General features: G+C 44.9%; 2 protein-coding genes and 1 long non-coding RNA gene across 17 annotated transcripts in view; 2 read left to right on the forward strand and 1 right to left on the reverse strand.

The window, feature by feature from the left end:
• Window positions 1–1164: 1164 nt before the first annotated feature.
• On the reverse strand, window positions 1165–2985 carry MRPL41 (mitochondrial ribosomal protein L41). Of its 5 annotated transcripts, none has more exons than XM_030535389.1 (2): window positions 2892–2985; window positions 1165–2415 (listed from the first exon to the last, which is right to left on the reverse strand). In XM_030535389.1, the coding sequence occupies exon 2, from the start codon at window positions 2404–2406 to the stop codon at window positions 1999–2001; it is 408 nt and encodes a 135-aa protein (XP_030391249.1). In that variant the 5' UTR covers window positions 2407–2415; window positions 2892–2985; the 3' UTR covers window positions 1165–1998. The 5 variants fall into 5 exon arrangements, with proteins under 5 accessions (XP_030391249.1, XP_030391250.1, XP_030391245.1 ...); XM_030535390.1 differs by having other exon boundaries at window positions 2904–2980; XM_030535385.1 differs by having other exon boundaries at window positions 2861–2968.
• An 80-nt stretch (window positions 2986–3065) lies between these two features.
• PNPLA7 (patatin like phospholipase domain containing 7) overlaps window positions 3066–27204 on the forward strand; it is a 387559-nt gene continuing 363420 nt past the window's right edge. For 7 of the 11 annotated variants that reach the window (XM_030535368.1, XM_030535374.1, XM_030535375.1 and 4 more), the window contains exons 1-5: window positions 3209–3691; window positions 7225–7265; window positions 15814–15888; window positions 17306–17393; window positions 24078–24160. In XM_030535368.1, the coding sequence (XP_030391228.1) occupies window positions 3628–3691; window positions 7225–7265; window positions 15814–15888; window positions 17306–17393; window positions 24078–24160 (351 nt within the window). In that variant the 5' untranslated portion in view covers window positions 3209–3627. The other 4 variants (XM_030535369.1, XM_030535370.1, XM_030535371.1 and 1 more) reach the window with 4 other exon arrangements.
• Window positions 18523–19404, forward strand: LOC115635948. The gene is made up of 2 exons (XR_003996743.1): window positions 18523–18914; window positions 19342–19404. It is a non-coding gene; the product is annotated as an uncharacterized LOC115635948 (long non-coding RNA).

A 27204-nucleotide genomic window follows, 5' to 3' on the forward strand; every position in this document is an offset into this window, starting at 1 on the left:
CATCAGCTTTTGTGGGTGAATACCCACTTTGTCAGATGCATGTATTCACCCACAAAAGCTCCAAAATGTCTGTTAGTCTATAAGGTGCCACAGGATTCTGTGCTGCTTTTACTGGATTCAGGGTACTCACCTGGGTTCTGTTCCTCTCTGTTGTGAAGAAGAAATTTGAATTTGGGTGTCCCACATTGCAGGAGCATGCCCTAGCCAGAGGACTAAGGGATATTCTGGTATTGCGCTTTCTCAATCTCTCCTGTTGAAAGGGTACTGCTTTTTATAAATAAATAAAAAGTCACTGGTGCAGGGACTTAAAGTTTGATCTCCCAAAACCTAGGTGTGCATCTAACCCATTAGGCTATAGTCATTCTGTCTTTCCCTGCCTCAGTGACTATTCATTCTCATGCAACAAACAACTAATTTCAGCAGAGTAAGATCCCACTATTTTCATGAAATTAAAATAGGCAGTTGATGGAAAAACATCTCTCAGATCTAGAAAAACCAGATGCCCTCTGAAAAAGACTGGACTAGAACTTGCTGCAGTGGGCACTAGTTAACTGCTCCTGCCTACTCAACCTTCCTCAAGCGCCTTTGCCTTTTTAAAAATAGAAATATAAAAGCTTAAGCACCCAGTTTTCATCATAAGTGAGATGTTAGCAAAGAGTACATGGAGGGAGGGGTAGCTCAGTGGTTTGAGCACTGGCCTGCTAAACCCAGGGGTGTGAGGTCAATCCTTGAGGGGGCTCACTTAGGGATCTGGGGCAAAATCAGTACTCACTACTGACAGTGAAAGCAGGGGGCTGGAAACAATGACCTTTCAGGATCCCTTCCAGCTCTGTGAGAGAGGTATATCTCCATATATTCAAATTTATTTAAAGTGGCCTTCCTCTCCATACAAGAGGACATAGGAACTACATCCTGGTGCTTAATCAATATTTTACATTTGCCAAGCCTTATACAAACCAGCCACAACTAGACAATGGGAGTGAAAGGTTCCCCAGCCATAAAACTGCACAAAGTGTTCATTTTTTTTTTTGCAAACTTGCTGTGGGACCTTGAGCAGAGCTAGGAATTCCTGCTTTCTAACACTTTGTCCATTAAACTATGAAACATCTTGATTTATTACTCCTGCTCATGTCATTGTATATACCCTATTTACACATCATAAAATGAGAAAAACAAAAAAGTACTTTAATATTAAATCAATTTAAAAAAATTTTAGGATAGACATACTGCTAGCTCAGATAAGTTGAGAAGATGAATAGTTGCTAGTAGTGCCTGTTGTGGTTGTGAGATAATGACAAAGTTAATTTGATTTTCTTACACAAGAAGCTTTAAAAAGTGCAATGCTCTGACATTCAGTTGCCTGACACAGGAGCAGGCCTCAGTTGTACATAAATACTAGGGATATTGATTGCATCCAAAAGAAAGTTGCCTTAAAACTGGGAATAGCTTCAGACTAGTTACATGTTTAGGTTTAACAGGACAGTCCCCACTCTTTGAGACAGCTTAGGCCAAGGATTCCTATCATTTTTTCGTAAGCTTCCCCTTGCTCTTGTGCAATACTCCATTTTACATAGGATTGATCTTTGGTGACCTAAAAGCAGGAAGATGGGAATTGCCCCAGGTACTTAGTGGTTGCCTTATACCTAAGGATGAGTGGTTGTATCCCGATCTCATCTAACAATGGAAGCAGAGGGGTGACTGCTTTTGACCACAGGCGAGGAGGCCCAGGCAATCGCTGGTTATATTCAATATTCTGCTCTCACCCATTTGTGAGTTCCAAATTTGGTTACCTTTTAAAAAAGTCTGAGATATCTAAAAGTTACACAAGCTAAGTCAGTAGGATGTTCCTTTAATAGGTACTGAAAAAGGGCAGGATGCATTTCCTTCTATAGCTGAAATCTCCATAGTCAACATTTTATCAGATTTAAAAAATATTTTTTTAAGTTTCCTGTGTTGCTGCAGATACTTTCCAGGGAAAGCTATAATATTCTTTGCTTCTTAACGTACATAGTTCTTGGGAAACAACTGGAAGAGCTTGCCTTCTTGAGTAGGTTCATATCCATATTTCTCAAGGTTATGGGGGTCAAAAGTTCCTCCTTTAATATCTGTCTCAATCTGTGGGGCAACAACATCCATGAAAAGCTGTTTGGCTGTCAGTGGTGGTTCTGTCCCTTTAGGGGTCTTATAGGAAACATACGGCTTGAGCTTAAACCCTGTCAAATTCGGAACCACAAATTCAGGGACCATTTCCTTAATTTTGATAAATTTCCCACCTAAGGTGACATAACCCACTTTCCTGGCTCCTCTGCCTTTGTTATGGCTTCTAGGTCCACGTTTGCTGGTAAATTCAGCCATTCTGTCTGCACCTCGGACCAGGCCTCGAGCAAGGTTGGTAAGCAATCCCATGCTGCATATCTGTAAGAGGGAAAAAAAGGTCAGGTAAGAAGAGAGTATGAACCATTGTTCTTCGCATGGCAGGTTAGGCAGGACCCCGACTACACTAGCGTCCCTGTTACGGAAGAGCCCATGAGCTCCCAGCACATGCGTCATGTTCCCAGCAGCGTCTGAGAAGCGGGAGCTCCGCTCTCAGCACGGCCGCCTCAGCGCGGGCCCCCAGCACGGCCCGGGGACACTTTCTTCCGGGCAGACGGTTGCTGCAGGCTCCACGGGAGCCCGTCGGGCCGCTCCTCTCCCAGCGGCGGCGCCTCAGGAGCCTGCTCCAGCGCAGCTGGGGACAAGGCCGCCGTGCCCGGCAGGCACATCCGGCCGGGGGGCGCCCGAGCCGCGGGCGGGCAGGGCCGCAGCGGGCCCCTCAGCAGGCCACCGGGACTGACCCGGCCCTCAGACGAGAGACCCTCACATGTCGCGCGGCCGCGCTCTGCCCGCACCACCTCGCCGCTCTCTCGCCAACATGCAGCAGCGGCGCCTCGCCCGCGGCGCAGCGACCGACCGACCGACCAACCCGCGGCCGCTGTAACTGCACGTGACAATGCTCGGGCCAATCAGCGCGCAGAGTCTGGCAGGCGCTAGGACTGAGGGAGGAAAGAAACGTCATTGCGTAGCGCGTGCGTACGCGGCGTGTCTTCCGGGGGGGGGGAGGAAACCAGCGTCCGGGTCTTGCATGACCTCTGCACTGACCTTTAACCCCTGACCTCATTTGCAGGGTTCCCCCCGTTTCCCGCCTCCTGGAGCCACTCGGTGAGTCACGTCTTCCCCTGGCGGCTCCAGGCACCGGCCTCCTCCCCAGAGCCGCTCCCGGCTGGGGCCCTGCCCGAGGGCCGGACACCGAGCACCCCCCTTCGGGGGGCCCAGCTCCGAGTATCTCCCTCTTAGTGGTGCTGAGGCCTCGTCCCCATTCGACTCGGCTCTGCTGAGGTTCCCCGTCGCCCCGCAGCCACTGCGCAGCCTGGATACTGCGGCCGTGGGTGGGCGCTCAGTGCAGCGGGACTGAAATTGTCTGGCCCCTCTCCCAGTGCTGGCTGCCCTAGACTTTCCTTACAGTCTTGTGCCGGTGCTGGCCATGGCTGGAGAAGTGGGTGACAGCGACACGGATAGGTGATGGAGCCCCCTGTTTACTCGCTTTGCTTCTGACAAGAGTCAGATTTCGTGCTGTGTCTCTCATCTTGGATGCAGGATTATTATAGTGAACTCTGGATGTCACAGGAGCAGCACTGCACTAACCTGCTCAAAGGTTTGGTCGGGGTAGAGTGAGAATTATTTATTGCTGTTTGCAGTGTGGTTTTCGTTGTGTTGGTCCTGGGATGTTAGAGAGACCAGGTAGGTGGGGTAATATATTTTATTGGACCAACTTCTGTTGGAGAGAGAGACAAACTTTTGAGCTTGCACAGAGATCTTCGTCAGGTCTGGGAAAGGTACTGGGTGGGTTTGAGTACCTTTCTCCAACCCAAAGAAGATCTCTGTGTAAGCTTAAAAGCTTATCTTGCTCACCAACAGAAGTGGGTCCAATAAAAGATATTACCACATCCACATTGTGTGTCTAATTATTATTGTTATTAATTTATATTGCAGTAGCTGTTAAAGACCACAGTCAGGTTGAGCATTGTGCTCGGTGCTGTACAAACATAAAGGAGATGGAGTCTTCACCTTAGAGAGGTCTCAGTCTAAAGTACAGAGATTTACCTGCTTTCTTAATTTAATTTGATTTAACTGTTTACACATAGTGAATATTCCCATTGATTGTGCCTCAATAGTCCTTCAGTGTGACTACTCATAATGCAAAAAATTAAGTCTTCGGAAGATCAGGGCCTAAATAGATAGGAAAAAAAACATAAAATGTCAAACTATATTGTGAATCAATTTCCCTCCCCCTCAGCTTTTCAAAATTGTCATGAAAGTGTACCAGCCCAGGCACAAAATCTGCTTACCTACCCTTTATGATGTTAACAATGAAAGGAAAAGGATTTTTTAAAAATAAAACTGACTAGCCTTTAAGTGAATAAACAATAAAAAAAGCAAAGATGCTGCATTACAAAACGTCCTTCATTTTGACAGCTATAGTTTACTGCAGTGGTTTTCAACCTTTTTTCATTTGTGGACTCCTAATAAATTTTACATGGTGGTGTGGACCCCTTTGGAAATCTTAGACCTGGTCTCTGGACCCTGGAGGTCTGCAAACCACAGGTTGAAAATCACTGGTTTAATGCACTACTTAGGATACTTCATAATGTGCTAGTAAATGTAACATGGTGTATTCTGTCAAAATCAAATAAAATCATAATCATATACAATATCCCAAAGGTGGCAAGAATGCACTACTTTTTTGTACAGGATGAAAAGTGTAGATTAATGAATTCACATTTAAAGTAATACAAAATCCCATACATCCATTATCCTAAGAGGGGATGGTTCCTCGTATTTAAATAAGACATGCATGATAGGGTGAATATTGTGGGTTTTTTTTCTTCAGTTTTTTTAAAATTGAGTTTCATTAGATCTCTGTGTATTTAAATTTGTACAGTGGTGGAAATGTTCTTCTGTTCATAATTATGAAACAAAAATTAAGATTCATAAGACTCAGAATACAATATTATATGTTATACTTTTAAATATTTTACTTTTTCATTGTGGAATATGGAATTATTTGCTAGAGATGCTGAAATAATTTAAAAATGTCCCTTAAGATATTTAATTAAACCTTTTTCTGTAAATAATGACTAAAAGGCACAGTGTCAGCTTGAAGTCTAGTTTATTTAAAAGAGATATAAGAAATTTAGTTTAAGGCACTTGTTGCTGCCTTCGAGTCCCCATCCTAATTTCTGTGGTTTTATTTTTATTTTGTTTAGTTTTTAATAAATTTGTCTTCCCTGGTGCTGTGTGAAAGACTGACCACAGAGGAAATTGACTAACTCTGTGGCTCATTGGATTAGCCACTGTTCTCTTCCCGAAAGACTGAGTTGAAGGTATTTTGTTGGGGTACAAAATAGAGCTGCTGTTTTTAAGGCTTTGGGAAGAATGTTAGTCTATGTCTACAATTTTGTCGTTCGTGGGTGTGGGAAAAAAACACACCTCTGACTGACATAAGTTTCACCGACAAAAGTGCTGGTCTGGATAGTGTTATGTCGGCAGGAGACGGCCTCATGCTGACATAGCTACCCCCGCTCATTGGGGATGGTTTAATTATGCTGACGGGAGAGCTCTCTCCTGCCGGCATAGAGTGGCTACATAGGAGACCTTGCAGTGATGCAGCTGCAGCAGTACAGCTGTGCTGCTGTAAGGTCTGTGGTGTAGACATAGTCTTAGTTTCATTTAATTACTAATTGGGTAATTATGAACTGTGCTAAAAAAGCAATCATCCTGCAATGGGATAAGACAGGCTAATGTTCATTGCAGAAGCGGTGTTTTTGTACTATGTAGTACTTTGAGGTTTTTTTGGGAAAAATACTATAAATTGTTGGTGTAAAGGCATTATGTAGGATATGGTGACACTGTGTATTAGAACTTCCTGGGTAGACCTGGCTTCTGATCTGCAGTTCAGGTCTATGCTTTGAATTGTGTTAAATGTTGTGTCAGGTCTGGGTTTGCTAATGGTTCTACAAATGGTAACGATATGGCTACGAAAGTATAAGGGAAAAGAAGTCTGTAATAGCTGATGGTCTTTGCCTGAAAACTGCATCATGTTAACAGTGGTGACCTTGCTGGAAAATGGTGTTTTGTTTTGCTTATTCAGTGGTACAATTAGCTTGTTATGCCCACTTGTATATAAGGAAAGTGGATATAGCCCTCAAGGATTGAGAGAGCACACACTGGACTATAGGGTTTGGAGCAAAAAACAAAACCTAAGCATTGCCTTATGCTCTGGTGAGGTAAGCATAGGGGTAGTCAAGCTTGAAGAGAAGGCTTGGGCTGGGGTTTTAGTTGGAAGTAGTGGGTAAATACATTAAGACCTCAGGAGGGATGACTTTTAATTTTGTAGCCTTGTATATGTTACAAAGCCGTGACTTCTCTAGGGGAAAAAGGTGTATTTTTCAATCTGTATTAAGCTAACCAATATTAAAATATTAAGGTTGACAAGGCAGTTGCAGTTTGAACCTGAGTTAGTTGTTTGAGGTGAACACTGTAGGGTTTACCTTGAGCAGCTAGCACAGATTAAAATTACAACTACTTTGTCCATAACTAGGATTTTAACATGGGTTAGCATAACACCAGTAAAACACATCTTTTTTCTCAGTGAAGATACAGGCCAAATGTTTAAAAACAAATCTCATTGTTGCTAATAGCAATTCAGTTGCACTGGTATTAGAAACAGTGGGAGCCCTTGCATGGAAGACTCTTTGGCTCCAGCAGACATTTTCAATATTATGTTTGAGACTTTCTTAGAGCAGGTTTAATTAATTTGGTGGGATGGGGTGCTGGCTTGTTTTCTGTTTGTGCTGTATATGAGACCCTTGATTGAAACCCATAAACACAGCTTGGTTACCATGTAGAGAGCTTCATAATTATCATTGTTGTACTAGAATATCAGAACAGCAAATCATCACTCTGTTTGCTTTATTTCTTCCTGTATTTTCTCTCAGGAAGAAAAAGAAAGATGGGGGGAAAAATGCAATGTTTCTATTAACTTGCCTTCTAATGATAAATAAAGAAGCTTAGAGGGTTAGTTCTCAAACATTTTGCATTATGGTTGTTATCACTGACCGTGGGAATGATAAATGTCACTTATTAACTAGGTTTTCTTCTCATTTATTTCCCTTCCCCCCTCCCCAGAAAAAGACATGGGTGATGAGGACAGCAACTCCAGCCTCGAGGTACAGTATGCTGGGTTTTTATATTTATACTCTGATTTATTCGAGCACTTATGGTGTTTCCGGAATCTGGAACTTAATTTGCCCGGTTTAGTAACATCTGGCTAATTTGCTAAAGAATACAAAAATATTGGCTTTAAATAAGAGCTGTTCCACATATAAGATTTTTAGTTTTTTGTTTTTGCCCCTCCAAAATCTTAAAGATTGGTCCCAGCTTGCTGTCATTTTTCTAACCCTCTTCATCCAGTTGCATTTCTTGTCTCCTCCAGCCTTCATTTTAGTCTAAGATATTACCAAAGTAACACGTTAGTTGCATGTAATATACTCCCACACTTCTTTGGTTGCCCTGTAGCTTTTAGGTCCCGATCCTGCGTATGCTTATGGATGCGCTTAACTTTGCACAGGTGAGTTGTCCCATTCATTTCAATAATACAGCCACAGACTGAAGAGCTGGAAAAAGGTAGAGTCCCGTGGCAGCTGTCTTTTACTATGGCGACACCTTGGTATATTAAAGTATATGATTTAATAGAGCTTTAAGGCAAGGCTCTGTGTTGGGAATTACTTATTCCTAGGAAAAAAAGATCACACACATTAAATGCCCAAACATATACCATACAAGCTTTATTCAAATCACAGTTTCAGCAGTGAAAGCATAACCACATAGAAACAAATGTACTTGAGAAGCCAGGAGGATATCTAGTAATTTGAGAGAGAGCTGGTGGTAATAACAGCAAGACAAAGCTGTCTTTACTGGCGACATCCCAGATGGGACATGCGCTCTCAGACGGTGATGCCAGGTAAAATTTGTTGTAAAATTAGTTGTCAAGATAGAATTGTTGATCTGCAGTCCCCGATGGGCCCATAGTCTATTACAGCTTGAACCTCAAAGAACATTCAGGGCATGTTACCATATGAATTGTTATGATTTAGTAATTATTGGCAACAGAAGTTTGTGTATATTGTCCTCGGGAAGTAAATTATCTGGACTAATTCCCACAGAAAAGAGACTAGTGGGAAAGAATAAGCAGGGATTTGTCTACCCACAAAACAGAGCTCCCTCTTCCCTAGTCACTACAGTATCATTGGAAAGAGATCCCACTGGGAACAAAAGAGCACAAGTTGTGGTGGCAGAAGAATTTGGGAATGGAACTACTCTTTTTCTGTGCCTGTGTATAATGGGACACTGTTTCTTGAATTGCACTTAGCAATCTGAACTGTATCTTCCTAGGCTCTTTTTAAAAGTATTATATAATCTTATTTCCTTAACATCACTTTTAAGGGCTTTCAGACTTTATGTAGGAGGTTCATAGACTAGAGATTCCATTATTGTGATCATCTAGTCTGATCTCCTGTATAACACAGGCCATAGAACGTTTCCCAAAATAATTCCTTTTGAGGTGATATATCTATGGCTCTTATATGAATTATTGTATCTAAAATTGGTTTGTTGTTCTGGTAAAAAATTGGAAAAATTGTGGCTTTGTGATGGCACAGAAAGCTACTGTTTTAGGTGACTGCCCTCAAATCACAGCACTCATTTACTTCAAGTATATTGAGTGGTGGTGTGCATTTTAGAAACAATGTATTCATACAAAATATTGGTACAGTTCTTAAAATGTTAGGTCTTATTTTGAGAAAGCATGTTGTATATTTCTAAACTGGATAGCCTTAGTTAGATTTCCTATCCTCTCGAAATGTATCTTCGGATTAGAAATAAAGAGCACCCTGCAGAAGTACAGTTTGCTGGTGGGACTGAGAGAATGCTACATTGGTTATGTTTGGTTAAGTTTTGGAAAACAGATTTGTAACCATAAAGGCTAGAAAGCTTTTTAAAAAGTTTTATTTATTTATTTTGTTTTTAGAAGAAAACTAAATGAGCTCTACAGAGGAATGGAGCCATTGTTGACTTAAAAAAATAACTAATTGTGGCATTCATGACAGTGACAAACAGCCAGCCATAATAATACTCTTTAGACCAAATTGAACACTTATCTGAAGTTAGATGGCAAAACATTTGATGTCTAAAACTTCACAGTCAACAATTGTTTTAGACTAACAACTTTCAAAATGTGAACTGATACAGTAATCTTCACAACTAAAAGGGTTAGGCATATGCAATCTCAATTTTTTTTTAAAAAAAGCTTGTATTTTGCAGAATCTGAATCTCAGATTGTAAATTAATCAAATGAAGTTCCTGACAGGTATATTGTACAGTTACACATATAGCAAATAAATAATTGAAATATTTAAAAAAATGTGAAATAGCTGGCAAAGTAAATAATCACAGCAAGGCTTTGAAATATACATATGTATGAATTTTTAAACTTCTGCAATGAATGAATGAGTGGTCAGTTGTAAATGGACAAAATATTTCTGCCCCCCTTTGTGAAAAATCAGATTTTTATTTTGAGTCCTCCATATAAGTAGTTCTGAAAACAATCTAAGAATACTATGTGTTTCTACAACTAAAAAGTTAATTAACAAAGTAAGCTTTATAATGGAACATAGATTGCCACTCAGTAGTTAATTATACAGAAACTCACTGAAAATCGTCCCAGTTAACGTTGTTACATTGCTGATCAATTAGGGAACATGCTCGTTTACAGTTGTGCAATGCTCCCTTCTAATGTCGTTTGGTAGCCGCCTGCTTTGTCCACTGCTTGCAGAAAGAGCAGCCCGTTGCAGCTAGCTGGTGGGGGCTTGGAACCAGGGTGGACCGGCAGCCCCCCCCATCAGCACCCCACCCCCCTAAGTTCCCTGTGCAGCAGCTGCCCATCAGGCTAGCAGTTGCAGCTGTCCTTCCCTCCATTGCCATGTGCTGCTTTTGCCCTCTGCCTTGGAGCTGCTCCCCTACACTCCTGCTTGCTGTACGGGGGAGAGGGGAGGAAGAGAGGGGCTAATGTCAGGGTGTCCCCCTCCTCCTTGCTCCTACACCCCGCTTACCCCATCTTCCATAGAGCATGGGGGACACACAACAGGGCTCAGGACAGAGAGCTTGTGGTCAGCAGCAGCTGCGGTTTCAGCAAGCTGATCTAATTAACAAGGCAGATACTTAAAGGGGAAATGTGTATCTCTCTCTCACACACAGTATGTGTCTCTCTCTGTCTGCGATGCTCGCTCCCCTCCCTCCATTCCTGCTGCCTTATAGACTGTGAGAGTTAACCCTTGAGGGCTCATCGAGTTGCTAGTTCATCATTTAGCGGTAAGGCATTCCCTGGAAAATGTTGTCTCCTCCACCTCAACCAGGTTTCACAATCATCACTGTGTACAGTATTAAATTGTTTGTTTAAAACTTATACTGTGTGTGTGTGTATGTATATATATGTGTGTGTGTATATATATATATATATATATATATATATATATATAATAAATAAATGTAATATAGTCTTTTGTCTGGTGAAAAAAAATTCCCTGGAACCTAACACCCTCATTTACATTAATTCTTGTGGGGAAATTGGATTCACTTACATCGTTTTGCTTAAAGTCACATTTTTCAGGAATATTAACTACACAGTTAAGTGAGGAATTACTGTAATAATAAACCACAGTTTCCAGCCAATAGAAGCTGTGGAGTTGGTGCTTGAGGCAGGGGCAGCGCATGGAGACACCCCTCCCCCCCCCCGAGGCCGCAGGGACATGCCCGCCGCTTCTGGGAGTGGTACAGGACCATGGCAGACAGGAAGCCTGCCTTAGCCCTGCTGCATCACCGGACTTTTAGCAGCCTAAAATCTGCCTTTTTGGCTTCAGTCGCTTCAGGGAGATTATAATGTTATGAGTCTGATCTAATATCTCATTGAAGGATGACAGGGCCAGAAAGAGTTAATTAACTCACAGACTGACTTGAGCCATGGCCGAACTTTAGAGACTTGTTAGGAAAATATATAAATGAATAAAACTTTGAAATGCAAGTCTGCGTTGTTAGAGGTAGAAGGGGAGATGTTTGCTCAGGTCTTGTGATGTAAGCAAATAAGTCTTGTCTATTACCATGGCTTTGATTTAAAGATCAAAAAAGGAATATTAACATTTAGGAAGATACTGGAGTGAAATAGTATTATTGTCTGTGTCTCTTTGTAGGTTGTGGTAACCTGTATCTGAACTGTTTAATGGATAAATTACTCTGTGCTAATTGCCAGGATGTTTGGGAGGAGGAGTTAAGCCTATTGTTTTCTCAGGCCAAAAGGCTGCTGGAAACGTATAAGAACCTTGGGACACGATCCTACTTCACCTCAAATCTGCTTTGGGTTTCTAGAAGCGGAAACCTTAAACCATAAGGATTGAGATCCCCAGTCATTGACTGGAGCCACCCTGAATATGGACGTTGGACTATAACCTCTGGACTATTTCTAAAAGGACTTTTGGCAACTGCAAGCTCACCTAAATTATAATTGGACCTGGGTGTATGGCTGACCCTTTGGGGTTGGAAGACCTGTTTCTTTTATTTGATGAGATAAGATTTTCAGTAATCATCATCATATTCGATGTGTGTCTGGATGGAGGCCTGAGGCTGGGCACTTTAAGGGAACTGTGGTGTTTGAACTTCTAAGTAACCAGTGAGGTACTGTAGAAGCTGTTCTGTGCTGTCTCGGTAAATCCAAGTATTGGAATAACCACCAGCGTCTGGGGTTTGTCGTCCCCGTTTTGTTTGCAGTTCACCCTCAGCTGGCTCCCACAGGCAGCACCGTCACAGAGAGAGAGCCTGATTCTGTGAGACTCCCAGCGAAACTGGGAAGGTTGACAACCCTTCGTCTAGCTGTAGCATTTCAAGTGTAGACAAGCCTGGAGTCCCTCATTTCTGCCCAGGATGCTCTTGGCAGGTCTCCTGTTAGAGACCAATGGAGTTTTTGTGTTCTCCCCTTCCTCTTTACTTGACTCAGCCCTTTTATATTTTAATGGCATATCATTATATAAGGCATTTCTTCCCATCCCTCAAGTGGTATCCCTGAGTTCCTTTTGCCATGTCCACTCTCTGCATCCCAAATACCAACAGCTAGAAAAAGATGGAGCTTCAAACTTATCAGGAACCTGCCACTAGCCAGAGGCTGACTTACCCTTCAAGTAAGGTCCTGGGGAAGCAACTTGGTTAGAATCGGAGAAAGTGGGAGGCCTGGGCTTCTTATCAGTGCCTATTGTGATAGACCCAGACCAGTTGGGTATAGCCTTTTGAGTACCGGGACGTGGGCGAGCGCTAGCTTTCCCGCTACTGAAAGCCCCTCCTCCAGCCTAGGGAGGGGCCATGAAACCCGGAACCCACAGTTGAGTGTAGCAGAATGCAGAAATACTGGCCACTGGATTAACAGTTTTCTGTTCCCTGACTGACCAGAGCAGGGGCTGCTCCAGGCTAATGTGACCACCTAACTCTAATTACGGCCCCGCTGATACTATAAAAAGGGCTCACTCCAGTCAGGCAGAGGAGAGCCAGGGAGCCAGAGGAGAGAGAGTGCGGCTGAAGGGTTGGTTAATGAAGACACCCTCAAACCATTGGTAAGGGAGAAGCAGGAGAGCTGTGGGAAAGTGGCCCAGGGAAATGTAGCAACTCTGGCAGTGAAAGGTTGGCTGCCAACAGCTGCTACCATTAGGGTCCCTGGGCCGGAACCCAGAGTAGAGGGTGGGCCTGGGTTCCCCCCAACCCACCACTACAGGAACATCTCCTGGGAGGGGAAGTTAGGCCCTTGTCAGGACAGGAGGCTAAACTGTTCTGAAATAAGTCCCCAGGGACAACAGAGACTGTGGGAGTTCTCTCACCAACCTCCTTGCTGGCCTATGATGAAAAGGGCTCAGTAGACTGTAACCCTGGCCCTAGAGGGAGAGGGTCACAGTGAGCCACTGAGGCTAGGATAAACCGCCTAGAAGCGCAGGACCCACGGGGGCAAGGTCAGAGCTCTGCCACATTATGTAATAGCTTGCTATTGTGTGTGCCCTTCCTACTTTGCTCATCTGTCACATTTACCTGTGTCTAGAGTAGTGGACTAGTCCATTTTTGGTAAATCCAGTGATGCTTCTATTCAAAGAGGGCTCTCCAGGAGCTATTTCTACCTTCCTGGGAAGGACCTGAGGACAGCCTCCTAAAGTTGCACGAGTGTAATTATGTACATCTACACAGCCTGTGGCAACAAGCCTCTGAATCTGGGTTGACAGACTTGGGCTTTTGGGGCTTGCACTACCATGCTAAAAATAGCTGTGTAGAAGTTGTAGCTCCGGCTCTGAAGCCTACGCATGCAGGAGGGATTCAGCCTGAGCTGCCGCTTAAAAGCACTTATCTACGCTGTTCTTTGTAGTGTGAGTCTCACAAGCCCAAGTCTGTTGACCTGGGCTCAGAGGCTGAGCTGCTGGTTGTGTAGATCAGTGGTGCCCAAACTTTTCCTCTTGTGCCTCCTCCTACCAATAATGGAATGTATCTGCGCCTCCCTGTGTCTGAGAGCAGAGTTGTGGCCTGGGGCTGGTGGCCAAGAGCAGGGCCTGACAGCCAAGCCACAGCTGGGAGCAGGGACAGGGACAGGGACAGGGCAGCGGCCCGTGACTGGGAGCGGAGCTGGGGTCACAGCTGGGGCTGGAGCAGAGCTGGGGGCAGAGCGGGGCTGGGTGAGGCTCCCTCCACAGCCTCCCATGGAGGCTGTCCTGTGCCTCACTGGACAGGGCGTGCCCCACAGTTTGGGGACCACTGGTGTGAATGTATACTATGTGAGCTCAGCAGCTAGTAAGGCTACAGCTGGGATAGGGACAGGGAACAGCTTTCCTATCTCCAGAGGAGGCCCCCTAGAGAGTGGGCTCATAGCTGGAGTTGGATTGGTGATCCCTACAAAATAGTAACTTATCCTGCCTTTCCTGGAGCATCCTAACAATTATCTGATCCTAACTGAAACCTGTTCACCCCAGAGGTGGCTGCAATTTCAGTGGTAGGTATTTGTACAGGGTTTGATCCCAGAGTCCATGTGTACCCAGATCTCCTATTGACTATAGCCAGACTGTCAATTGTGCTATTAGTTACTAGTCTGCCATGCCAGGGTATGGTTGGATCACCAGCTGCTGTTAATCTAACATAGAGCAACAGTGGCGAGGAAAGCAATTCTTCATTTATATCTGTCCCAGAGCTTGCTACTGTGGGTTTTGGATGTGGGCAAGTCTACTCTTATCTGGAGCCTCTGCCATGTTAAGATTTGATTACTGCACTGTACTGCCCTTTGTATACAGATGCACCTTAAACTGATCTTGATACTGAAGTTGGTGCTTATTAAGGAGCGTTCTTACTGGGAGCATGAGACGTCAGTGACTCTGCATGTCGCCTGTTGGTTTTGGAGTGGAGTTTAAGGTGTTTGCTGTCAACTATAAACCCCTAAATGACTTGGTTCCTGCTTATAGGGCCTTGCAAGTCTCCTCTCCTGGGCCACAGCTGTGGTTAGTGAAGGTGCCTGAACTGAAGTCCCCTTGGCTTAAATGAGAAGGAGATGCTGACAAGACATTTTCTTTGAGGGCCCTTGACTTTGGAACTCATTCCTTGTGATGCTTTTTGGGGGTACCCAGGGTTCTGAGGCATCTTGCTACCATCCACCCTTAGAGATAAGTTATGCTGTCTGCTCATCAAACCTGGATGGTTTGATCCAGGGTATCTGTTTGTACACATAGACATCTCGGAGCAAACCACTGTCCTTATTCATAGGCAGGACATGCTCCTGTTTGTTCTTTTTGTTTCCTGTATACTCCTTTCTTGTAGATTTTGTCATCTCTTAATTGATATCTGGTTCAGTATGCAAATAGGCCTCCATTGTGGAGCGGACAGTACAGATATGACCAGACAGGGAGGTCTAAGCATCTGTTACCTCCTGCCTGAAAGGAACCTGTCTGAGGTATGTCACCTTGACCTGCCTTACCTTAAGAACATAATTTTCAGTATAGATACATAACTTCTTAATTATTATACTTGCATACATTTTGCAATGATTATGATGACCATTAGTAAAGACCTTACATGCCACCTTTGGTGAAGTACTATGTATGTCCCTGACCCAAGGGATCCCTGTAAAACCCCATATGCCCTCTGCCAGTTGGCATCAAGAGGACCCTGAGTCACACTCCTTAGTCACCTAAGACTGAAATAGCCCAGGTCTGTTGGCCATCAGGGTACCCAGACTTTTGGGGAGGGAGGAACATAAGGGCTGGTATTTGTGGATGAGACTGTTTGATTTTCTCACTGATTGTTTGTTTTGAAGTTAGGGAGTTATTTCTTTTGTGGATGTATATATGTGGCACTTGTATCAAAGGTGCCTGGATCCTCAAACAAATGGTTTTACAATAGTTGTTATGAGTAGAAATTAATAAGGAATCACAGGATCAGATCCTATACTTCACACAATGTGATAGATCCGAAAGCACCTTACTATGTGGTTGAAAGAAGGACACTATATAAATGTAAGAAAATTACTTTGGATGCATGAGACCAGAAATGGAGAAACTGTTACTGAGATTTCTTGCTATGTGTACAGATAGTCTTTGCAAAAACTGAAGGTTCTTTGAAGCTTTTTCCTTAATTGTTCTCTTTCTGTTCTTGCTTTAGGCTGGATTCCCAGTGGGCATAGATCTACTAACACGAGTTCTTCAGTTCGTAGAAGACAGAATACAAACTACTATGGTAATATACAACTTTCATTGATTGGATGCAATATAAAATGTGTGTATAAATAGCCTCCTGTATATTATTCCTCGGGTACAGTCAGTGCTCGTGGGGGAATTCTGTGCCAAAAAATAAAAAATTCTGTGCACAATATTTTAAAATACTGCAAAATACTGTGTATTTTATTTGTCAAAATAACACAATATAATCATACTGGTTTCAATTATTTTGGTAATTTTATTTCAAAATACCCGTCAAGAACTATGTCTGTAACAGTACAGACAACAAAAAAGATTCAAGAAATGTTTTTGACAAATAGATTCCTTACTAGGCATATTAATACAGAACTTTGAGTAATTCATTTACATGACAATTCAGAAATGTATCTTCTGTACCCCTCAGAAGCAGTGCAAAGGTTTGGGGGAGTCAGGGGTAACAGAGGAGCTGAGGGAGAGGGAAGTAATTGCTCAGAAACAGCTTGGGGAGTGAACCTTGAGGGTTGTTGGGTGTGAGTGGGAGAAGTATGGATCAGGTTTTTTTTTGGGGAGAGAGATTGTTAGGGACTTGGGGAGCCTCCCCCATGCTGACCCTGGCTGACCACTAGCCTCTCCCATTCAGTCAGGCACATCTGCCCCTGTCCCCATGTGTCCCTGCACTTTCCTTCCCATGCTCTCCCTCCCTTGGTCCCCATTTGGCCCTGCACACCCCCAACCCCAGTGTCCCTGCACCCCCATTCCCATTTAGCCTCCGCTCTAGTCTATCCCCATCACTAGCCTTTTTGACCCTCTATGTGACCCCCGCAACAGCCCTGTATGCTCTGCTCTGTCCGTCCCCCCATATCCCATCTTCCTCACCTGACCTCACAGCCATGTCACTATGAGAAAATCAGCCTCTGCTTTCTCCCTGTTGGCTGCTACATGAGCTGGCTGCCCTCTGCTTTGGTGCCACAGCAGCCCCTGTTGAGTGAAAGGTGCAACTGCAGTGCCAATCCTGTAGAATGTATTTTCTGCAGAGAAAAAAAAAATATGTGCAGTACCTGAATTCTACACATGTGCAGTGGTGCAGAATTCCCCCAGGAGTAAGTCAGAGCTTGAGTGGATTATGTGATCTCACGTTAGTGCAATGCATGAAGTGGAGTTTCAACTTCTAGTTTTCACCCCATGTGCTACCTACTTATTCAATTCATAGGTCCCTCTAATAGAAGCAGAGGATCCCAAGGGTATGTATGTGGGAGGGAGCCTGTGACGTTGTTGCTGATGCTGCAGTACTTAGTTATATCACAGCTGGGTCCCTTTTTTTCTTTTCCAGAATGAGGATTTCTGAACATGCCCTGAATTTCCACACTCATACCTTGCTGAGTGTTTGCTGTAAGATTTACGAAAATTTTAAGGAATATTTTAATTATTCACTCTTTTTTCCTAACCTTTCCCCACAGCTAACTGGAATAATAATTGGCGCTGCAGTGGCATTGCCCCTTATAGGGATTTTTGTGTTTGTCGTTTACAGAAAGGTGAAGCAATCTAGTAAGTACTCAACTTGCTACACGTGTTAAAACAGAATCTTCTCAGTGGTTTCCTTTGCCCTACTCTTTCCTTAATGTAATATGGTAGAGCCAGTGCTTGTTCTGAACGTAATGATTCAAACTGGAAAATAGCCTTAAAAGGACACAGAATTTGTGTTGCATTGCTGCTTGTGTTAACTGTCCAAGTGCATACAGTTTTAGGAAGCTTAAAATTAGGTGAATTTAGTTCCTTTAGCATATAATAAACTCCATGGCATCACAATCAATATGTAAATAACTTTGTGTAATCAGGAAATGTCACTGAATTTGAATGGGACAGAGGTGAAAATTGGGGGCATCCCTGTGAGGGACAATTGACAGATCCAGTGCACAACTGTGGAAGGAGTTCTAATCTTTGGGAGAGAGGTGAAAGGTTCTGCATGGCCTTTTAAAAAATTAAATATATAACAACTGCTCCTTGTGCTCTCGTATTGGAGACCTGTTAAGTTCCTTCTTCAGCTGTCTGTTGTCTGGCCTGGTCTGTCAGAGCAGAAATGGCATAAATGAGACATGCGGTGGATCAAAGTCCAAATTCTAGACATCATGTCTCTGTGGCCGTAAGGGACTGAAAGTACTATGGAGGCAGTATCCCTGGTGGCTGAGAGGAGACCCCTTAGTATGGTTCTTGGGCCAACTTGCGGGCTGTTGTCAGGCTCCAGAGAAAGTGTGCTGGTGGGATTCTTAGCCCTTCTCTCTCGACAGATCTAGAACTCATTCTTCTCAACTGGCAAACATTCCTGAACTTTGCTGTACATTTCCCTTCTCTGCTCTCTCTGCTTTGTCTTGAAATTTAGCCCTGGTCTACACTACGAGTTTAGGTCAAATTTAGCAGCGTTAGATTGATTTAACCCTGCACCTGTCCACATGACGAAGCCATTTTTGTTGTGTTAAAGGGCTTTTAAAATCGATTTCTGTATTCCTCCCCGAGGGGATTAGCACTGAAATCAACATCGCAGGGTTGAATTTGGAGTAATGTGGACACAATTTGACAATATTGGCTTCCGGGAGCTATCCCAGAGTGCTCCATTGTGACGGCTCTGGACAGCTCTTTCAACTCAGATGCACTAGCCAGGTACACAGCAAAAGCCCCGCGAACTTTTTGAATTTCATTTCCCGTTTGGCTAGATGGACCTTTGATCTGACCCAGTACGGCCGTTCGTATGTTCTTGTGTAAGCTTACCAAAGAGGCAAATGGCCGCTCTGGGTCAGAGCCCTAGACGTACCACTTCTGTGATAAGATGCATGCAATTCTAGGGGGTGGGGGGGGCTACCACTACCCCACCCCTGTCCATGGACACCTGCAAGGGGTGAGTCTCATGCAACAGGGATGAGGAAGATGAGGAGGTGGAGGAGGATGAGGATAGTGCATAGCATGCAAGCGGAGAAACCATTCTCCCTGACAGCCAGGAACTGTTTTTCACCCTGGAGCCAATACCCTCCCAAGTCAGGCTCACGGACCATGAAGCCAGAGAACGCACCTCTGGTGAGTGTACCTTTGTAAATGTAATGCCTAGTTTAAACGCAAGCGTGTTTAATGATTAATTTGCCCTGAAGACTTGGGATGCATTCATGGTCAGTACAGCCCCTCTTTTTAAATCGCCAACCCAACGGGTTCTTGGTATGGGAAAGGTGGGCTCTGCTGTTTGAAACCATTTCCACATATTATGAAGGTAGAAGGCGAAAGACTGTGGTTTATCATGGCTGCCTGCAAGCCGAATTCTGTTGCCCGGCCCTGTGTGTGTGATCTCTCACACCAAACTGGCCTCAATATAAGAGGCAAAATACGACCTTGTACTGAAAGCATCTGTGCTATGTAATGTTAACAACTTTGTTCACCGTGAAAGAGTCTACCCATTTTTCTCTAAAATGTGTCTTTTTAAATACTACTCTCCCTTTTTTTCCTCCCGCAGCTGCAAATGTTTCAACCCTCCCCCTATCATCTCGGTCCCAGATGCTAGCACAGATAAGAAGGTTAAAAAAACCGCACTCACAATGAAATGTTCTCTGAGCTCATGCAGTCCTCCTGCACTGAAAGAGCTCAGCAGAATATGTGGAGGCAAACAATATCAGAGTCCAGGAAAGCAGAAAATGAATGTGAGGATCGGAGAGACAAGCGAGATGAGAGGTGGCAGGAGCACGATGAGAGGAGGCAGGATGCAATGCTGAGGCAACTGGGGGATCAAACTGATATGCTCCGGCATCTGGTGGAGCTGCAGGAAAGGCAGCAGGAGCACAGACCGCCACTGCAGCCCCTGTGTAACCACCCGCTCTCCTCCCCAAGTTCCATTGCCTTTTCACCCAGATGCCCAATAACGTGTAGGGGGGGCCCTCTGGGCCCTCAACCACTCCACCCCAGAGGACTGCCAAGCAACAGAAGGCTGGCATTCAATAAATTTTGAAGTGCAGTGTGGCCTTGTTCTTTCCTCCTCCCCACATCCACCACCCCACCCCTTCTGGGCTACCTTGGCAGTTATCCCCCCATTTGTGCGGTGAAGTAATAAAGAATGCATGATTTTGAAACAATAATAACTTTATTGCCTCTGCAAATGGTGATCGAAGTGGGGAGGGTGGTTGGCTTACAGGGAAGTAGAGTGAACCAAGGGGGCGGGTTTTCATCAAGAGAAACAAACAGAACTGTCACACCATAGCCTGGCAAGTCATGAAACTGGTTTTCAAAGCTTTCTGATGCGCAGGGCACCCTGCTGTGCTCTCCTAATCGCCCTGGTGTCTGGCTGCGCTTAATCAGTGGCCAGGCGATTTGCCTCAACCTCCCACCCCGACATAAACTTCTCCCCGTTACTCTCACAGATATTGTAGACCACACAGCAAGTAGCAATAACAATTGCAATATTGGTTTTACTGAGGTCTAACCGAGTCATTAAACTGCACAGGCATGCTTTTAAGTGTCCAAATGCACATTCTACCACCATTCTGCACTTGCTCAGCCTGTAGTTGAACAGCTCCTTCCTACTGTCCAGGGTGCCTGTGTCTGGCTTCATGAGCCATGGCATTAAGGGATAGGCTGGGTCCCCAAGGATAATTCAAGGGATTTCAACATTCCCAACAGTTATTTTATGGTCTGGAAAGGAAGTCCCTTCCTGCAGCTGTTCAAACAGACGAGAGTTCCTGAAGATGCGAGTGTCATGTACCTTTTCTGGCCATCTCGCATTGATGTTGATGAAACATCCCTTGTGATCGATCGGTGCTTGCAGCACCATTGAAAAGTATCCCTTGCGGTTTATGTACTGGCTGTCAAGGTGGTCCGGTCCTCAAGATAGGGATATGCGTTCCGTCTGTCGCCCCACCACAGTTAGGGAATCTCGTTGCAGCAAAGCCTTCCACTATTACCTGCACATTTCCCAGAGTCACGACCCTTGATAGCAGCAGCTCAGTGATTGCACTGGCTTCTTGGATCACAGCAGCTCCCACCATAGATTTATCCAGTCCAGATTGATTCCCGACTGACCGGTAGCTGTCTGGTGTTGCAAGCTTCCAGAGGGCTATTGCCACTCGCTTCTCAACTGTGAAGGCTGCTCTTGTCTTGGTATTCTTGTGCTTCAGGGCAGGGGAAGGCAAGTCACAAAGTTCCATGGAAGTGCTCTTACGCATGCAGAAGTTTTGCAGCCTTTGGGAATCATCCCAGACCTACAACACTATGCGGTCCCACCAGTCTGTGCTTGTTTCCCGGGGCCAGAATCAGTGTTCCACGGCATGAACCTGCCCCATTACCACCATGATGTTCAAATTGCCAGGGGCCGTGGTTTGAGAGAAGTCTGTGTCCATGTCCTCATCGCTATCGTGATTGCCCTGTCGTCGCCTCCTCGTCTGCTTTTGCAGGTTCTGCGCATACTGCAGGATAATGTGCGAGGTGTTTACAATGCTCACAACAGCAGCGGGGAGCTGAGCGGGCTCCATGCTTGCCATGGTATGGTGTCAGCAGAAGAGCAGAGTTGCAGCGGAAGCGGTGGATGATGACGGATGCCACGAGAACAGATGTTTATACCGAACAACAAGAGGACCTGCGAGGTGGATTCATGGCACCAGGAGAGCAGAGTTGCAGCGGAAGCGGTGGATGATGACGGATGCCACGAGAACAGATGTTTATACCGAACGACGAGAGGACCTGCGAGGTGGATTCATGGCACCAGAAGTTGCAGCGGTGGATGACTGAGCTCATTTACTCTATTGAGCTCAGTCATCATTTAGTCAATTGAGACTGAGCTCATTTACAACAGCAGGTGAGCAGAGTTGCAGCGGAAGCGGTGTATGACGATGGTTTGCAGATTTACTGCACCGTCTCTGCTGGCAGCACCCAGGACACAACAGCTGCGGTGATGGTGAGCTGAGCGGGCTCCATGCTTGCTGTGGTATGGCATCTGTACAGAAAAAAAGTGTGAAACGATTGCTGTTGCTTTCACTGAGGGAGGGGCGATTGACGACGTACCCAAAACCACCCGAAACAAAGTTTATGCCCAATCATGCATTGGGAGCTTAACCCAGAATTCCAATGGGTGGCGGAGACTGCAGGAACTGTGGGATAGCTACCCACAGTGCACCACTCCATGAGGTTGATGCTAGCCACAGTATTGAGGACACACTCCGCTGACCTACTGCTGATAGTGGGGACATACACGATCGACTGTATAAAATCACTTTTTAAAGATCAACATCTATAAATTTGACCTAATTTATACACATACCCTTAGTTCATTTAATAAATCTATTGCACAAGTGAGAGGTGCCTATATCAACGGGAAAAGCAGACAAACAGCATAGATTACTGCTGTTCTGTAGTTCCAATACCAGGCAGTGCTAACAGCCCTTGGTTTCTTTAAATCCTTTTTTTCGATTTCCCTCCTGTGCGTCTCCCACTCCCAAGAGCTGTCTGAGCTCATCAGAGCTTCTCAAAGTATCACAAATGCTTTTTGAAGAGTGTTAAAAACAAAATGCAAGCCTTTTATCACCTCAATCATGAGGGTGAATTTGAACTGGACAAACAAAGCTTTAACATCTGACTTTAGGTGAGTGTTTTTGACTGTTTGAAGATAAGACAGAGCTGAGAGTGATTTTTTTGGGCTTGATGGTTCAGGGACTATATGGGAAATTCAAATTTCCCTTCAGTGAACTTCAGCTGTTTTATTTTCCTGTATCTCCTTCTGGGCTACATGCTGTTATGGATAGGGGACTGTTATTGCACATCCTTATGCTTCAGTAGTTAGCTATGTAACCAACATAGGCGCCAACTCTGTGGGTGCTCCAGACCATGGAAAAAAAAATGGTGGGTGCTCTGCACCCGCTGGCAGCGCCCCCACCCCCGATCAGGTTCTCCTTGTCCCCCTAGTGCCTTCTGCCTGCTGGTGGTCCTGCTGATCAGCACCTCCCCCTCCCCCCCAGCATCTTCTGCCCACTGGTGATCAGCTGTCTAGTAGCATGCAGGAGGAGCTGGGTGGAGCATGGGCATGGTGCGCTCGAGGGCTGAGTTCATAGAATCATAGATTATTAGGATTGGAAGGGACCTCAGGAGATCATCTAGTCCAACCCCCTGCTCAAAGCAGGACCAATCCCCAAATCCCTAAACGGCCCCCTCAAGGATTGAACTCTCAACCCCAGGTTTAGCAGGCCAGTGCTCAAACCACTGAGCTGTCCCACCCGGGTTGGGGCAGGAAGAGGCAGGGCCTTGGGGGAATGAGTGGAGTCGGGCGGAGCCGAGGGGGAGTACCGCCTGGGACATTAGGAAGTTGGCACCTCTGGTGACCAGCGTTGATCTGCAGAGCTGAGAGCTTTCTCTAGGATCTAACCATAGTCTGCTAAAGGACTCTAAGAGCATAACTGCAGTCAGCATCTTTCTCACAGAGTCTGTGCCTTCTTGTGAGAGCAGGCCCTGCTCTAGATAAAGAGGAGCTTTGGGAATGGTTCCTAAAATTGCCTGCCTCAGATGGCATGACTGGCAGTTATTCAGCACTGTAGGGATTCTGCACCTAGGACGTTAAAGCTGCTTGGAAAGTATGAATGAAACATATCCTTCAGGGAGTAATACTTGGAAATACTAATGTGTTTTAGAGATCTACCTCTCTGTGGGGAGGGGATGGTGGGAAGAAACTTCTGGGACTGTCCTTATTTTCTCTTCCTCTCCTCACTAAGCATTATGATGACCTCTTCTGGGAAATAAGCATTTTGGCTCCCTTTGGTCAGTACTGCTTCCAGAACTGACTAGAAGAAGTCTCACACTCTGGCTTCCCTACCATTTGTATTTTTGCTATCTCCATAGCAGTTTTTGACCCCATGATACCAACAATCAGGGTTCCTTGGAATACATCCCATAATCAACTACATTGTGAGGCAGAAGTAACACAGGGTTAAATTAAATTAGTCCACTGACAACTTGAACAGAGGTAGCTCATCATCCCAAAAGAGTGTTTGGACAGAATAGGTTTCTTTCTTGGAATTCATTTGAAATTGTACTGTCAAAGAGGCGTGGGTTTTTGGTCTAGTCTCCAACAGGAACAGTCGAGAGTTTCACATGAATTTCTATTAGTAATACAAGTTGGATTCCAACTAGTGAGCAAGGTCAATGCATCTGCATGCTCCTCTTTCCACTTGTTACAAACTATCTGCCGAGTTATTTGATGATCCTTTTGTGTTTCAGGACAACCTCAGCCCCAAGTGCCTCAGTACAGATTTCGCAAGAGAGACAAAGTAATGTTTTATGGGCGGAAGATCATGAGAAAGGTAAGTACATCTAATAGAGAGGGAAGGGAGGATGGAAAATAAAAATTAAAATCCAGGAAAATAAATGAACTCTCAGATGCCTGACCTGCTTACTATGGTTATTAGCCCCAGCCCCACTGCATTTTTTTCAGAAGAGAAGTCTCTAATACGTTGGGAGTGTCATCCTGGATCAGACGGTAAGTTTTGTAGTCAGTATCCTGTTAACAGGTAGTGGGTAATGCCTGATGTTTCAAAGCAAGTTCCTCTTTCCCCTAGGAAAGAATTTACTTTTCTAGTTTTGCAGGGCTGTGTGTGGAAGGGAAAGATTCCTTCCTAACTCTTATGGTTACCAGTTTTATAACCTGAGAGATGAGACATGATTGCCCAGGTCTTAGCATGTAAGTATAAAACTTCACTAATAGTTCCTAAACTATCCAAAGTCCCCCTTTCCGTCCCTACTTTTTAAAATCCATTTCAAGTGTATGATTTGGTGACCTCCTGAGAGCAATCTGTGTGTGAAGTTATTTTTTTTTAAACTAACCTATATGTTAAATGCTGAAAGAGAGAGAGTTTAATATGAACAATTCAGTTTCTTTAAAAAATGTTCCATCCTTGTTTCTATTTTTAGGGTTCTCTCTGTGTTTGTGGTCTTTTATTTTAAGCTGCTTAGATGGCATGGTGATCTAGAGAGAAAACTAGTTGACAGGTTTCAGAGTGGTAGCTGTGTTAGTCTGTATCAGCAAAAAGAACAAGGAGTACTTGTGGCACCTTAGAGACTAACAAATTTATTTGAGCATAGGCTTTTGTGGGCTAAAACCCAGTTAATCAGATGCATGCAGTGGAAAATACAGGACAAAGATATATTTTACACACGCGCGCGCACGCAAAAATGGGTGTTGCCATATTAACTATGAGAATAATCAGTTAAGGTTGGCTATTATCAGCAGGAGAAAAAAAAACTTTTGTAGTGATAATCAGGATGGCCCATTTCCAACAGTTGACAAGAAGGTGTGAGTAACAGTAGGGGGAAAATTAGCATGGGGAAATAGGTTTTACTTTGTGTAATGACCCATCCACTCCCAGTCTTTTTTCAAGCCTAATTTAATGGTGTCAGGTTTGCAAATTAATTCCAATTCTGCAGTTTCTTGTTGGAGTCTGTTTTTGAAGTTTTTTTGTTGGAGTATTGCGACTTTGAAGTCTGCGACCGAGTGATCAGAGAGATTGAAGTGTTCTCTGACTGGTTTTTGAATGTTTTAATTCTTGATGTCTGATTTGTGTCCATTTATTCTTGAAACATTAGTAAGGTAATGAGGATTTGCATTTAAAATACTTTTACACTTATAAAAAAAAAATAGGCTTTTGTGTTGTCCTTAAGATTCAAGCTCTTTAATGGGGCATGCGCTTGAAATTTACTGGTACTGTTATATTTGGAAATAAGATAATTAAAATGACTTTGTTCTTCATATGAAAAAAAACTGCTAAGACCTTGGTGTGATGATTTATTTTTGATGTCTGTTTAAACCAATAAACCTCATTAATACTTATAACAGCTCCCTACCCTTTAAGTGTAAGTGATGGCAGAGACTCTTGCTATCTTACCTTGCCAGGTAAAGTGTTCTTTATTTTTTAGTTTTAATCTGAATAGTGTCTTGGCAAAAATGGCATGGATAGGGTTCCTTGATTATTTTATCTCTAGGACTATATAATCAGTGCATGACGTAGAAAATAAGTCAAGAGAAATTAAGATTCTAACAGGATATGTTACACAGGCTGTCTTGTACGTGTGTGTATTATGATTTTTCATGTAATAGTCTGTACAAGGGTTAGCTGGGGCTTGACCCCCTCCGGATGGCGGGGAGCCACACCAGCTCACTAGACACAGTTGTCATCGGGGGGAAATTAGTCTGTCTGTGGGGGTCTCCCTCGGCAGCCCTTGCAGTAACTAGAACACTGTGGGCCCAGGCCCTGGGTCAGGGTGGGCACCAGTGAGTCAAGGGCTCAGGCCCTCGGGCAGGGCTGAGCAGTAGTAATGCAAACAATGAGGAGCCCAGGCCTGGGGTCAGGGCGGAGCAACAATGTGTCTGGGCTCGCCCTCAGGCAGGGCTGAGCAGTAATAATAAGCCCAAACCACCTCAGGCCTTGAGGGGAGGGGGAGACTGCCACCCACAAATTGGGTGGAAGGGGGACACAGGCCATCTCACTCCTCTATGTCCCAGCCCGGGGCCCTGGCAGCGACAGAAGACCCGCCGCTTAGTGGAGATCCTAGCCGCAACACACCGACATGGGCTCTGGCAATGCTGCAGCCAGACTGGGGTCGGCTGCCCCGGGCTACTTCCACGTTCCCCCTCGGGTTGTACCTGGGTCCCGGTGTTGGTCTCTGGGGGATCCAGGACCATGGGTTCTTCGGGGCAGGGTGCGATCGGCAGGTCAGGCAACTTCTTCGGGTAGCGAGCGCAGGGCAGGTCAGGCAACTTCTTCGGGTAGCGGGCGCAGGGCAGGTCAGGCAACTCCTCTGGGTAGCGGGCACAGGGCAGGCAATTCCTCCGGGTAGCGGGCGCAGGGCAGGGCAGGCCCGGCCAGTCTAGGCAGCCGCCTTGGGCTGCGGGGTTTTCCCAGGCGCGGGCTAGGCTGGAGACATCCGGTCTCTCCAGCAGCTGGGGCTTACTGAGCTCTGAGGGCGAGCCTTTATACTTCTGGGTCTCCACCTGACCCTCTGAGGGGCGGGCTCAGAGCTCCCTAGCTCCGCCCACTCCAGCCTCCAGACGGGCTCTTCCCCCTCCGGGATGGTGGGGAGCCACACTGGCTCACTACATAGCCATTTAACAAGGAATAGAAAACGTGATATATGGACATTGTGGCTGAGATCCCATCTTTATAGGAATCTTGGAGTTCTGACTTCTTCATTTAACTGTGCTATCTAATGATCCTGTATCCAAAAAGTCTGTATATGGGGGAGAGAATAAGTGTCTGTAGACCTCAGCAGGAGGCTAGAGGTTCCATGTTCCCTATTTATTATTATTACCATAGTGCCTGGGTGGCCCACTCATGGACCAGGACCTCGTTAT

Source organism: Gopherus evgoodei, chromosome 16 (assembly GCF_007399415.2).
Source record: "Gopherus evgoodei ecotype Sinaloan lineage chromosome 16, rGopEvg1_v1.p, whole genome shotgun sequence".
NCBI lineage: Eukaryota > Metazoa > Chordata > Testudines > Testudinidae > Gopherus > Gopherus evgoodei.

Coding starts and splice junctions, on each gene's coding strand:
- MRPL41 (XM_030535389.1), bottom strand. CDS start 2,406: ATGGGATTGCTTACCAACCTTGCTCGAGGCCTGGTCCGAGGTGCAGAC.